Below are 12,729 nucleotides of genomic sequence, written 5' to 3' on the forward strand. Positions count from 1 at the left end.
ATATTCTAGCCAATCTGCCCAGGTTTCAAAGGGTTAATCAACATCATAGTATATTTATTTTTATGTGTCTCTCTCTCCGCATCCACAGCAGCCTCACGATGTCTGCACCCTTTGTGGGTTTGTTTGTTTGTCCTTGTACAATTTAATTACATGGAACAAAAAAATAATACAGACTCAGAACTTTTATTTTTGCTCCTATTTTTCATTTGTTGAATAAAGCTCTAATATTTTTCTGCTCACAAAAAAGTCTTAGTTTTTTTTGTTTACAAATTAATTTGAATTCATTTTAGGGAGCACTCTGCTGACATGGTCCATAATCTGCCTGACAGGTGTAGCTTATCGAGATCAGTGTCGTGCCCGACATCATCGAACACGCTCATATTTATTGTAATTAAACCATCAAACAGTAAAAAAAAAAAAAAGACATTTAATATTTGATGAATTTAGTACCTGCCAGCAAACCGGTCTTGGAGCTCGTCGTGCTGTTGACTGCTGAGGCTGTTGGCGCGCTGCTCCATCAGCCAGCCCAGCTCCACCTCCAGCACCTTACTGCCGTTGTTGTTGTTTGTGAGCCCCCCGTCCTGACAGCGCTGGAGGATGCTCGGCAGAGTGTTTTTGGGGGAGCTCACAGGCGGCCCCTGCCCTCCGTTCACTCCATTGTTGTGAAAAAGTTCGGGCAGCTCCATGCCGCCACTCTGCAGCCTGCTGTCATTGAACCAGCGGGCGAGTTCGGCGCGTCCCGTCCGACCCTCCAGCTGGCTAAACTCCTCAGGGGAAGGCCACCGCGTTTGAGCAAAATCGTCCTTGAGGAGCGCCAGGGATCGGCTGTCTGGAGGCACTGAGCAGGAATTCGGGTTGGGGATGGAGGGCGCGACGATGGGCATCGTGGAAGAGGGCGGAAGCGGACTTTTAATACCGGCGCTTGGTTTGTGAATACCATTCAGCTGGAGAGTCTGATGCGGATGTGGTCGTTTCTTGGCACCGATGCCACCGGCGCCCATCCTCTTGGTGCCCATGGAGTTGAGAAGGGCTTGTTCCAGGTTGTCACGAAGTGCACGGCGCTCCGCGAACCAACTGTCGATCTCCTGGTGAGACATGCGGGTGGTTCCCGCCAGATTGTCCACGTCGCTGAGCGTGGGGAAGCTGTTTCTCAGGAAGTTCTCCTCCAAGATCTTCAGTTGCTCCGCCGTCTTTCCTTTCATCCTCTCCAGCAGCGGGAACTGGGTCAGCACCGAGGACTTCTGATGGAAATCCGGTTTCAGAGCTGCTGGTGGCTCGCCGCCATCCATATGCATGACTCCGTTATGAGCGAGGGAGGTTTGATCGTGGGACCATTTTCCGTCGGTGCGAGATGTCCCGTTGGCCTCGGCCAGAGGAGTGAGCACCTTGTCTCCTCTGGGGTAGCTGGCTTTCACCTCCACTCCCTGCTGCTCTTTTAGTTTCTTATCCAAGGGGAACCCTGGAATCTGGGACGGGGTTTTAGCCAGAGCGCGGATGGACTGGATAATGGTCGGCCTCCGTATCTGTGGAGTATTGAGCGGCGGGGAGTTTGGCAGCTTCAAATCAGCTGCCGGTAAACTGTGGGCATTCGGGTGCTTGTCTTTGGGTGAACTAAGAGGAAATAGTAACGAGTTTTTAAACGACGGGGCAAAGATAGGCGGCGGGACAATTAGTGGTCGTGTTAAAGACTCTGGAAAGACTATGGAGGGCAGCGACACCACCGGCTTCGTTTTGGGGTTTCCTAACGAGCTGGGAATCTTCCCTTTGGACAGCAAAGATTGTGACAACGACGATGATGGCGGCGGCATTAAAGGCACAGCAGCGGATGGCCTCTTCATGTCCGTGGGGACCAGAGGAACTGCTACAGGTCTCTTCATCTCCATAGGAACAGGAGGTGGAGCCATTGGGGGGCGGTCTTTTGGAGGAGGAGGGGGTGGAGGGGGAGCCATTAGGCCTCTGTCTTTGGCGTCGCCGGAATGAGGGGCGACCGCCATAATGGGCCGCTTGGACTCCGGGCCGAACACTGTCGTCAGGTGTGTCGACAGGGATCGTTTAAGGGCGGTACTGGAGCCAATGGAGTTTAGGGCGACACCATTGGACGCAGTCATGCGGACATGACTTGCGTGCCCGACTGTCGTGTGGACAAAGGGCTGCTGGGATTTGGCAGACGGCTGCGAGACGGTAGGCAGGACGGTGAACGTGTGATGTGCAGGAGGGATTGAACCGTTGAACATCTTCTTCCTGGCTTCCTCCACCTCCTCGGGAGACCAGGTGATGCCTTGCTTCAGGCGCTGGGTGGTGAACCAGACTTTGATCTGCTCCTCCGGGTGCTTGGAGGCCGCCGTGAGCCACGACAGCTCGGCGTGCGTAGGGTAAGGGAACTTGTTGAAGGAGGTGATCAACGTCAAGTTGTCGTCTAAGGAAGGGTTATATTTGGTGGTGTTCAAGGGAACAGCTATTTTTGGTACAGAGTTAAAGTTGGGCGGGCGCTGGAGCATCGGGGAGACATGGGAGAGCCCTTGGAGGATGGTGGGTTCGGGGATGATGACCGTTCCGTTGATGTTCACCGCCGTGATTTGATTCTTCTGGATCAGGCCGTCCTGCTGGCTTGTCAGCTCGCTCCCTTGATAAAGCGGCTGAATGCTGTCCGGGGACGTCACGGTGGTCGATATGCAGGGCGGAAACACGGAGCTGCTCTCACGCTGTTCTTTTGTCGTGTCGCTTTCATTGTCCTTGCCTTCGATTGTCTGCTCTAAGATCGTCTGATTGTTCATTTTTATCCTCTTGAACTTGAAGTTGGTCTCGCCCGGGTGCTCGCTCTCGTTGTGCTCCGTGAGCGAGTCGAACTTCTTGGTGTTGAAGTTGCAGACGGCGCAGAGGTACAGCGGGTTGAGAATGACGTTAGGGTGGCTGGAGTCCACGTGCTCTTTGAAGTCATTCAAGTTCTGCGTCGAGAACGGGCAATATTTGCACTCGTAGCCTCTGGGCTGCTTTTTCTCGGACGTCGGGTCGGACTCTTCGCTGTCCTTCTCCTCCGTGGTTTCCATGTCTTCGATGACAGAAGGTTGATCTTTGTCCGCCGACTGCTCCTCTTGTTCTGATGGCTCAGGTTTCTCCACTGGTTGCGGAGACGTCTGCTGGTCTGGATTCTCTGAATCCTCCTGCTGGGCGTCTTGACTCTTCTCTGCTGATCCTGATTGTTCTTTCTCTGTCACATCGTTGTCCACCATTATTTCCACGTCCATCACCTCCTCAGGGTCGTCTTGCTCTTCAGGCAGGTCGCTGATGACCCGGACCATGCAGGGGGTGGAGGACTTTCTACGACTGGACATTTCTGCTGCTGCTGGTGATAATGGTGGTGCTGGTGCTGCGTTGAAGATACTGTGTTTTTTGGCTGCTGCTGCTGCTGGTACTGGCTGAGGGTGGTTTTGAAAGGGACTTACTGGGGTGGATCGGAGCTGATGGTTGTGGATACTGGTAGGTGGGTGGAGTTGGAGTCTCCAGCGTGCAAGAGGGAGGGCGAGAACCGGCTGACGGCGCCGGCCCAGGACCGGTTGTGCAGTGGCGTCTCCCGCTCACTGGCAGTGTCAGCTACCGACCTGGGCGTCATGGGAGGGCATCACAGACAGCAGCGGCTCTCAAGCTGCGCAGAGACAAACACAGAGAGAGAAAATTACATGTTAATATTGTTTGTGTTCAGTGAGCTGCGCTGCAGCCACTTGGGGAAAGACTAAAAGCAGAGAAAAATACATGTTAGGAAAACATAGAGAGAAGTCCTGTTGATACTGTTTGTGTGTGAAGCGATGTGCCGCGTTCACCCAGAATGAGACAAAGAACGAGAAAAATGCATGATGGGCAATGACAGAAGGGTAAAAAATGGATAATTTGCACTTTTGTAAACAGGCAAACTACGCTTTGGGTTGTATTTATTTATTTGAGAGATGTGAGATCAACACAGAAGCAAAGATAAAACAGCGACATCAACAGAGAGTTTCATTCTCACAGGGGTCACTTGTACTGAAAATATACGCGGCGTGTTGTACTTTTATTCGTTTTGGATCAAATTTCCCTTCAAAGACTGTACGCTGGATATCAAGCAGTAAACTTAAAACCTCTGTGAACCTAAATCTGAAGTATTTCTCTGCAACATTGTTTTTTTTATGGCCATAATAAGCAACACACCTACCTAAAAAAACCCAAATGATTAATAAAAGTTGTCTTTGTTTCAAGTTTAAACTTTATCTGCTTCATCAGAACTAAGTTAGTCAATCAACATAAAATTGATCTGTACCAACTAAAATGCATTAATCAGAAAAACGTCTGCACATTCAAGCTTCTCAAATATGGCAATGTTTTCCAGTTGAAAACAGCTTTTTTTTATCAATTGTTTTACTGTAAATTGTGAATAAATCTTTGGGTTTTAGATCGCTGATCAGACAAAATAAAAAATACAGGAAAAATATATCAGACTACCTTGTTAGTCTGGATTTTAAATGAACTATTTATTTATTTATACATTTTAGTCTTTTTTTTTTTTTTTACTGTTTTACTAGATTATATATGATTTTATTATTTTTAAACATTTCCATCTATTATTATTTGTGCTGTTATCCTTTCATTTACATTTTATCTACTATTTAGAGTATCTTTTAAATTTATTTATAACTGTTTATTAATTTATCTATAGGTTTTTCCTGACTTAAGGTAGAGTTTCCTCAGTTCCTGTTTTTTATGAGTACTTTTATTTTAGTTGTTTAATTACAAAGTCTTGCTTATTTAACCATGTGCCTGTGCACTTGTGTATGTGACTTCAGGTTTTATTGCACAAAGCGCTCTGTGTTACAGTTTTGCTTTTATGAAAAGTGTTATACAAATAAAGTCTGATTGATTGATTGATTGATTGATTGATTGACTACCTTAGAGTCATGTTTCCTGGGAATAAATGCCAACTGCAACCTTTCCTACTGAATAAATTAGCCAGATGTTAGTGGGCGTTAGTGAGTTTTTTTGTCCAGTGGGAAAAGCTTTTAAAATACATCTTTCATTTTCAGGAGCGAAATTAAGAAAGCACATTTAAGACAGATCTTGGTTGTCTATAATAAGACAAATTCAGCTGGAGCTGTTTTGTTGTCACAAATCTCCACATTAAAGATGGGAGGTTCAGCTCTTGATGAGCAACATGATATTTTGCCCGCCCTTCCCTCCTCCCTTTAAACTGCACGCCAGGCTTCTGTGTCGCCGCTCGCCCTGAACATCACAGGAGCTTCATCAGGTCCAGCTCCGTCAGACGGCGTCATCTGCCAGCGTCTGCCCACAAAGCCGGGGCCAGAAGTTAAAAATAAAGCCGCTCCGGCTGACGACTTGGAGCGAGACGCCGCCGCGCCCGAAAATCACGTCCAATCCAAAGAGCCTCTTAATCAGGACACGCCATTCCAGGCCAATCACATGTAAATGCAATAAATTGAAGAGTCCACAGCAACTACAAAAGACAAAAAAAAGTCTCCGAACCCCATTAAAAAGACATTAAGCGTCTTTCACAGATTCGGGCAAAGACAACTTCACAGGATAATTACCCTGTAATCATGTAATAAGAGAGACTCAGTGATGAGATCTCCTGACAGCTATCAGCCACACAATGGAGGGAGAGAGCGAGGTAGACACACACGGAGAGAGAGAGAGAGACAGGTATGCATAAATATGGGAAGAGAGGGAGAAAATAAAGGGAGGACAAAAGCAGGTAAAAAGGAGAGAGAGAGTGAGAGACGGAGAAGCGCAGAGATAAAGGGGAAGAGGAAGAGGGGAGAGTCTGAAAACTTCCAAAGCTGATGAAAGAGAAACAGGCACAAAGCAGAAGACGTTTTAACTAGGCCATGGCCTGGCAGACAGAAAGCGAGAGAAGACAGTGAAAAGAAATAGACGGAGGAGAAAAGAAAGCACATAAAGAGGGAGGTGGAGAGAGAGGGACAACAGAGAGTTCAAAGAGGCGGAAAAAAGAGGACAAGAAGAAGAGGACGAGGAGGAAGATTTTTACATTTACAGAAAAACTGAACCACAAAAATAATCTGATAAATCTTTTTTTTTTTTTTTTTAAAAAATCTGCAAAGTTGCTTTGAAAAGGTGTCCCAATCTTTTGGGGGAAAAACACATTTGCCAGAAAAATTGAGAGTATTTCAACACTTAATTAGTATTGGGCAAGCTGTTATTTGTCCCCTGTGTCACTTAATGTTGGACATATTTCATGCTCTCGCAGCCTTGATCAGCTTCTCACCGCCTGCACAGGAGACACATTTCGTACTTTCAGAGCACCCAGAGTCCTTTTGGAGCTGCTGCAGCGAGCACAACGCCGAACCACGTTATTATAAATCTGATGCGTTTACATCGCTGCTCACTGCAACTGATGAGAGCTCATTAACAGGTAACAGGGTTCGTGCAGGCGTCGATAACCTGGAAAAGGCATGGAATTTGCAAATAGCAATTTCCCCCCAAAATTTGGAAATTAAATGTACCCTGCAAGATTTTAAAAAGTCACGAAATTGTTTTTCACAAACGAAAAAGATAATTTCCGTTTGTACATTTTCTGGCTGTGATAAATGGTGTCATTTTTGGTGATATCAAACTTTTGAAAGGCTTTGTTTAAAGATCACCAAAAAATTACTAAATAAAAAATAAATAAATAAAAAAAATCACCCAAAAACTTTCCCCAAATGTTTTCTTTATAACTTATCAAAGGTTTTTCTAAATTTAAAAAAAAAAGAAAAATCGTCAAAATTTTTTAAGAAAAAAAAACCCAAAAAAGGCCAAAATGTTTTCTTTAGAAATAACCAAAAATTATATAGTAATGAAAAAGAAATGATGAGTACAGATGGTCATTTCAGAGGACGTGTGGTCATTAAAATTTGCCTCACAGTCCTGGAAATGTTTGCAATAACGTGTATGAGCCCAGAGGTAAGAATAAAAACAATGTGACAGATAATAGTCTGATTATTGAGCCTCAGAACTTCTTCTTTTGAGAACGACTTGAAACAAACATGGAAAAAACCTGAATCCACGAGGGACCCAAAGTCATGAGGCGGACAGAGACATGAGGACAATAAACCTGATCCAGCGTGTATTTGGCCTAAATATATAAAGAGAGCACAGCAGCAGCACGATACTCCTCAGCCCAAACTTTTCCTGCTCTCTGTCTCTCTAAAACAAAAACCTGCGGCGCTACAACCCGGCCTGAATCTGAACTTGGACCCGGTCCAGCTCAGGTCCTGGGTCAGGTCGTTACCAGGAGACGAGAGGACCTGTGAAGACCTCTGGTCTGTAGCACTGAGCAACAGAAACGGTCAAGTGTGCAAAGTTGGCATCAGTGTTTGGCTTGTTTACTGTTTCTCCCCCTGATCCTTTTCTTAAACTTCAGCAAAGTTTGTTATTTAAAAGCCAAATTTATGGATGAAGCAGCTGCAGAAATATTCCACCTTTTAGTCTCCATCTCCCATAATGCAACACCATTAAATCATTATTTTCATTACGCTAAATTAAAAGTGTCAGGTCCGTCTCGTGACGCCATGTGCTGCAGAAATACTTTTTCTCATTGACTTACACTGTAAAAAAGACGCCTGTAAATCAGCAGGAATATTTTATTCAGTGTCGAAACCTTCGCAAAAATGACTCATTTCACCATCTAGATTTGATCCACTTGGTCCGCCGTCTGAATAAATCACATGAAAGTTTACGCCCGGTGTGTAAAGCCCTTTAGTCAGACTAGAAACATTCAACTAAGAAGCTATTTCAATCAATAAACTTGTTTGAGTTAATATATCACATATACGTAAAATCACTACTACGCTATAAATCGCTAAAAGCTGTGGTTTGTTGTTTATTAGGACATTTCTATGATTTTAGGACATTTCTATGATTTTAGGACATTTCTATGATTTGAGGACATTTCTGGGATTTTAGGACATTTCTATGATTTTAGGACATTTCTTGGATTTTCAGATGTTTTTAGGCTTTTAGGACGTTTCGATCATTTTGGAATATTTCAATGATTTTGGAATATTTCGATGATTTTGGAATGTTTCGATGATTTTAGGACGTTTCTATGATTTTAGGACATTTCTTGGATTTTCAGATGTTTTTAGGCTTTTAGGACGTTTTGATGATTTTAGGACGTTTCCAGGAATTAAGGTAATTTGTCGGATTTTCAGACATTTCTAGAATTTTAGGACGTTTCTATGATTTAAGGATGTTTCTCGGATTTTAGGACAGTTTTAGGATTTTAGGACGTTTTTGATGTTCAGTAATAAACAGAAGATTCTGAGTTCTGAGCTAAAACGGGTGCTGAGCTGCTCTTTAAAGACGCCTCCTCTGACGCTTATTGATAGATAAAAAATAACTGCTGCTTATAGCTTTAATATTGAGCAAATCTGAGCAAAATATGCTTTTTCCATTCATATTTTCTACTTTTAAACATGTTGGTGAGCTTAAAAATACTTTGCCGGAGACCCAGCTGCTGCCAGAGGTGGAGTGAGAAAAGAGATAAAACCAGAGGAGGAAGAAAAGAGTGTAGGAGGAGGTGAAGAGAAGAGAGCGCAGAGTGCATGTATAGGAAGAGGTGGAGGGAGACGAGTGTGTAGGAGCCAAAGAAAAGAAGAAGAAAGATCAACAGTGAGGAGAAGAGGAGTGTAGGAGGAGAGACAGAAAGGAAACCGACGGAGAGGAAACTGAGAAAGAGAGTTTTTAAATGAACAGAGAGAGCAAACGGGCCGGATGATGGAAAATAAGAATCGCAGAGGCAGACGGAGCTGCAGGCCGGAGCTGCGACGGCGGCTTCGCTTCATGTCGGCGAGGAGAAACGCGGCCGCTGCCAGCTCCAGGAAGAAAGGAAGAGGAAACAAAAAAAACAACAGTGTCATGTTTTGCTGCATCACTGGATCGGCCTCGAGGACTCCGGGCCAACTTCTGACGGGGGGAGTCATATGCCGCTTGGCTGCGTCCCATTTTGTCGGGCTCAGCTCGCCTCCACGCATCCTTGTAATTACTTGTACAGTATTTGTGTACAGGGGATTGTTGGGAGCACGGCAGCGCTCCGTAATTATGTAGAAAATAATAAAACTGCAGCCGTGACAACACTGATTTGAAAATTGCAAGAAGCGGCAAATTTTTCTTTTGAGAGGCAGGTGAGATCTTCAACCGCAAAACAAACAAACCTTTATTGTTCCTCCGCCGGCGTGTTTGTTTCAGAGGCGGCACTAATAATTCAGATCAGGGATTCTCAACCTGCTCTGCTTTTAGGGGACACTTTTACAAACGACAGGAGGCCGAGGGCCAGTCACAGCAGACCCATACGTGTTTCTACGATTTCAGGACATTTATAGGATTTTAAGACTTTTCTTGGGATTGTAGTACATTTCTAGGATTTTAGGACAGTTGTGGGATTACAGGAATTCTCTAGGATTTTAGGATATTTATAGGATTTTAGGATATTTATAGGATTTTAGGACATTTCAAGCATAATTGGAAGTTTTGAGGATTTTTGTATGATTCTGAGATTTTAGTAAGCTTCTAGGATTTTAGGACATTTTTCAGATTTTAGGACTTTTGTAGGACTTGTCTAGGATTTTAAGATTTTTCTCAGATTTTCTTTTACTTTAGGACATTAGGGTTTTAGTTAGGACCACTGTTCAGGGGTGCAGGGGTTACTCCGCTGCCACTTTTTTATAATCTAGCTCTAAAAGTACAAAAACAATTCCTAGTTGATGATTTTATTTTTACTGGGAATCAGAAAATGGCTGGGGGGCCAACCGGCACCCTCCTGGGAGCCAGATTTGGCTCATGGGCCTAAAGTTGTGTGTCATTGTTTTAGAGATGTGACATTCAGGACCTTTTCTCTTCCTCCAAATCCTTCCAAACCAAATCCAGACCAGGGTGGGACACCAAAACTCCCACTGAAAGTGACACCAAAGTAACTGGAGTGGAGCGGCCGGGTGAGGCAGGGTTCACTGCAGCTTTTACTGACACCGACGAGGAAAAACATATCAGATTTTCTCCTCCATCAAGGGCAAAGCAGCCCATCAGTCTAACCACAAACTGTATCCATCCATCTCTCCGACTGCACTGCCGGCAATTCAGTATACACGTCGCAGCGAACAAGGACATACCGGAGAGAAAAGGGTGTCGAGGAAGCCATAAAAACAACTCGAGAAAGAAGGTAATGAGGAGATATCTTGGGAAATGAGATGACAAATTGGGAGGACGAGTGGAAGATCGGAAGGCGCCAAGTGTGCTAATAGGAGGGGTTAAAGACGTTTTACTGGAACAAGGGCAAACTGGAGGGGACGAGGGCTCACGGGGAGGGAGACGGCGAACATTTCGGCACAGAAAAGAACCCACTGAAATGAAATTCCACCCGGCACTCGTCTCATGGTCACCAGGGGATCCGAATCAGGGAGGCTCATAACTCATCCTGCAACCAGACGCTCACAAATTTTAGAGATGCACTTTTTCCTCTCCAACAATACCAGTGCTCTACTTTCCCCCTGAAATCTGATATCTGTGAACTTCGAAACATCGTTCCCCAAACACCTGAAATGATTGGCTTGAGTTTTTTCAAAAACTTGGAAAGAAGGCAATGACAAATTCCTTTAAAAAAGTGAACTTTTAACCAACTATTAATAATTACGTCAATTGGTAACACATGAATTAAGTTTTCTCAGCTCCATTTCCTCTATAACTTGATTTGGAAAAAAAAAAACTTCATTCATGTGTTACCACTTGAAATAATTATTTTAAGTTGGTTAACAGTTCTGTTTTTTGATAACTTAATAAGAAATGTCCCCAAAATAAAATAAAAAAATAGGAGAAAAATAACAAAACAAAATCATGACCTGAAAAAGTGCTAAAATAAAATAAAAATTATTAATAGAAATAATAATAATATTTTTTCTGTAATCTTATTTAAACATAATAATGAAAAATTGATGGAAAGAGAAATAACAGAACAAAAACAGAAAAAGACCTGGAAAAGTGCTAAAATAAAATAAAAATAATTATTAAAAATAATATATTTTCTGTAATTGTATTTTAAATATAATTACAATAATTATAGTAATTATAAATATATTTTTTTAATTTTGTCCCTAGTCGACTGATAATTCTCTATGACTCTCTCTCTTAACTAAGTTTCTTGTCACATTTTAATATTTTTTGCAATTTCTGCCACATTTCATGCCAAGTTGCTGATTGACTTGGCTGTTTGCCACTGTGTAAGAAAACTGATGTTGATCCAGGTTTTAAAGGGTTAAAGTAACGTAAGGGTGAACTAAACCTCAAGCTATAAGTTAGCTGATACACACACACACCATATTTTGGGTTTGGTCACATTTTAATTAGAGCTGAAAGTTTATAAATTGCAGCGTACGTTGGATCAGCGGCGTTACGACGTGCGTACAGATTCAGAGCAGACGGAGCAGAGTGGAGACGACCTCACTGACCGTAATTACATGTTTTTAATCTCTTCAGCGAACCTCTTCAGCTGTACGTCCTCACAAACCGAAACCAGCTCCAGCTGCTGAAACTTTTTTAATTAGATGTAACACTTTTTTTTCTTACCAAGCTTTGTTGATCATATAATTAAACATATTCGGTCCAGTGTTTCAAAACGACCTCCCGACAACAAGTGCTGAAAATGTGTTACTCCTCTAACACGAGGCCCAATCCACCCTCCAAAATTTCCATCTGTTGGCGGTCAAAGTGCCTCACCCGTCAGAAGTGCGTGTTGTTATACATCTGCACTTCTCAAAGCCAAAAAAAGCAATCAGCCAAATATCCTTCACCTTCCTATCTGCCTTTTCATGAGCTTCTGTCTCCGGAGGACGAGTGTGGCAAAGGTTTTGACTCGTTTCAGGTGCCTCACATTGGTCGCTAACTTGCAGATGAGCTCTCAGATTTGTTGTGGTTGTAAAGTAAAGCAGCTGCTCTTCACAAAGTTAAAAAAGGTCTTTTGCCATTTAAGGCGTAGAACCCAAAATTCCTCCACATGCTGCATCTCAGATGTTTTGGTGTCCTGAATGTCAAATGAAAAGGGCATCGTTTGCCAGTTTTGTTCATAGGGTTGATGTTTTTCTGGAGGCTGATGTGGAAGTTAGCGTCTCCGTGGTTCCCTCGTCAAAAAGCCTATGGGATTTTTCCACGATAAGCTCTGCGGCAAACAATAGTTTTAAGATACTTATACGTTTTGTTCAGCAAGATAATCTTCACAAACGAACATCACCTTTGATTTTTAAAGAAGTAAAAAGCTCGCACTAGACTACAGACAAATTACTCTGTTTGCATGACTTCATCATTGCCACTACTGCGAGGCCTAAAGCCGTGTCCGGTGCGGTTTGGCGTAGGGCTGGGCGATAAGGCTTTTAAATATTATCGCAATATTTTAAGGCTATATCGTGATACATGATATATATCACCATATTTTTAAATGTCCTTTAAACTGATGTTAAGTGACGCCACCTGTGTGCGTTGCATGTGGGCATGTCTGGTGTTGTCCCGCCATCCGCCAGTGTAACATAACGGCACCGGGTCTATCTGAGCGTGTAGAGAAGAATGCATCCATTATAAGAATTTGGTTACAGTCACATCAGTTTTTGATTCGATCGGCGCGTCACAGACTGATTTTTGCTCTGAAACATGTGACGAACCTCCATAAAGAGACGTGATGACGGTCCCTTGAGCAAGACCCCCTGT

At 43.5% G+C, this 12,729-nt stretch overlaps 1 protein-coding gene across 3 annotated transcripts in view; it reads right to left on the reverse strand.

The window, feature by feature from the left end:
* Positions 1-12,729, reverse strand: part of LOC121938107 (zinc fingers and homeoboxes protein 2-like) — a 146,015-nt gene that overhangs the window by 22,493 nt on the left and 110,793 nt on the right. For all 3 annotated transcript variants that reach the window (XM_088089942.1, XM_088089943.1, XM_088089945.1), the window contains one exon: positions 451-3,643. In XM_088089942.1, the coding sequence (XP_087946068.1) occupies positions 451-3,332 (2,882 nt within the window). In that variant the 5' untranslated portion in view covers positions 3,333-3,643. The remainder of the gene's footprint in view (positions 1-450; positions 3,644-12,729) is intronic.

This window comes from Plectropomus leopardus, chromosome 17, assembly GCF_026936395.1.
Source record: "Plectropomus leopardus strain MGB_pleo_1.0 chromosome 17, ASM2693639v1, whole genome shotgun sequence".
NCBI lineage: Eukaryota > Metazoa > Chordata > Actinopteri > Perciformes > Serranidae > Plectropomus > Plectropomus leopardus.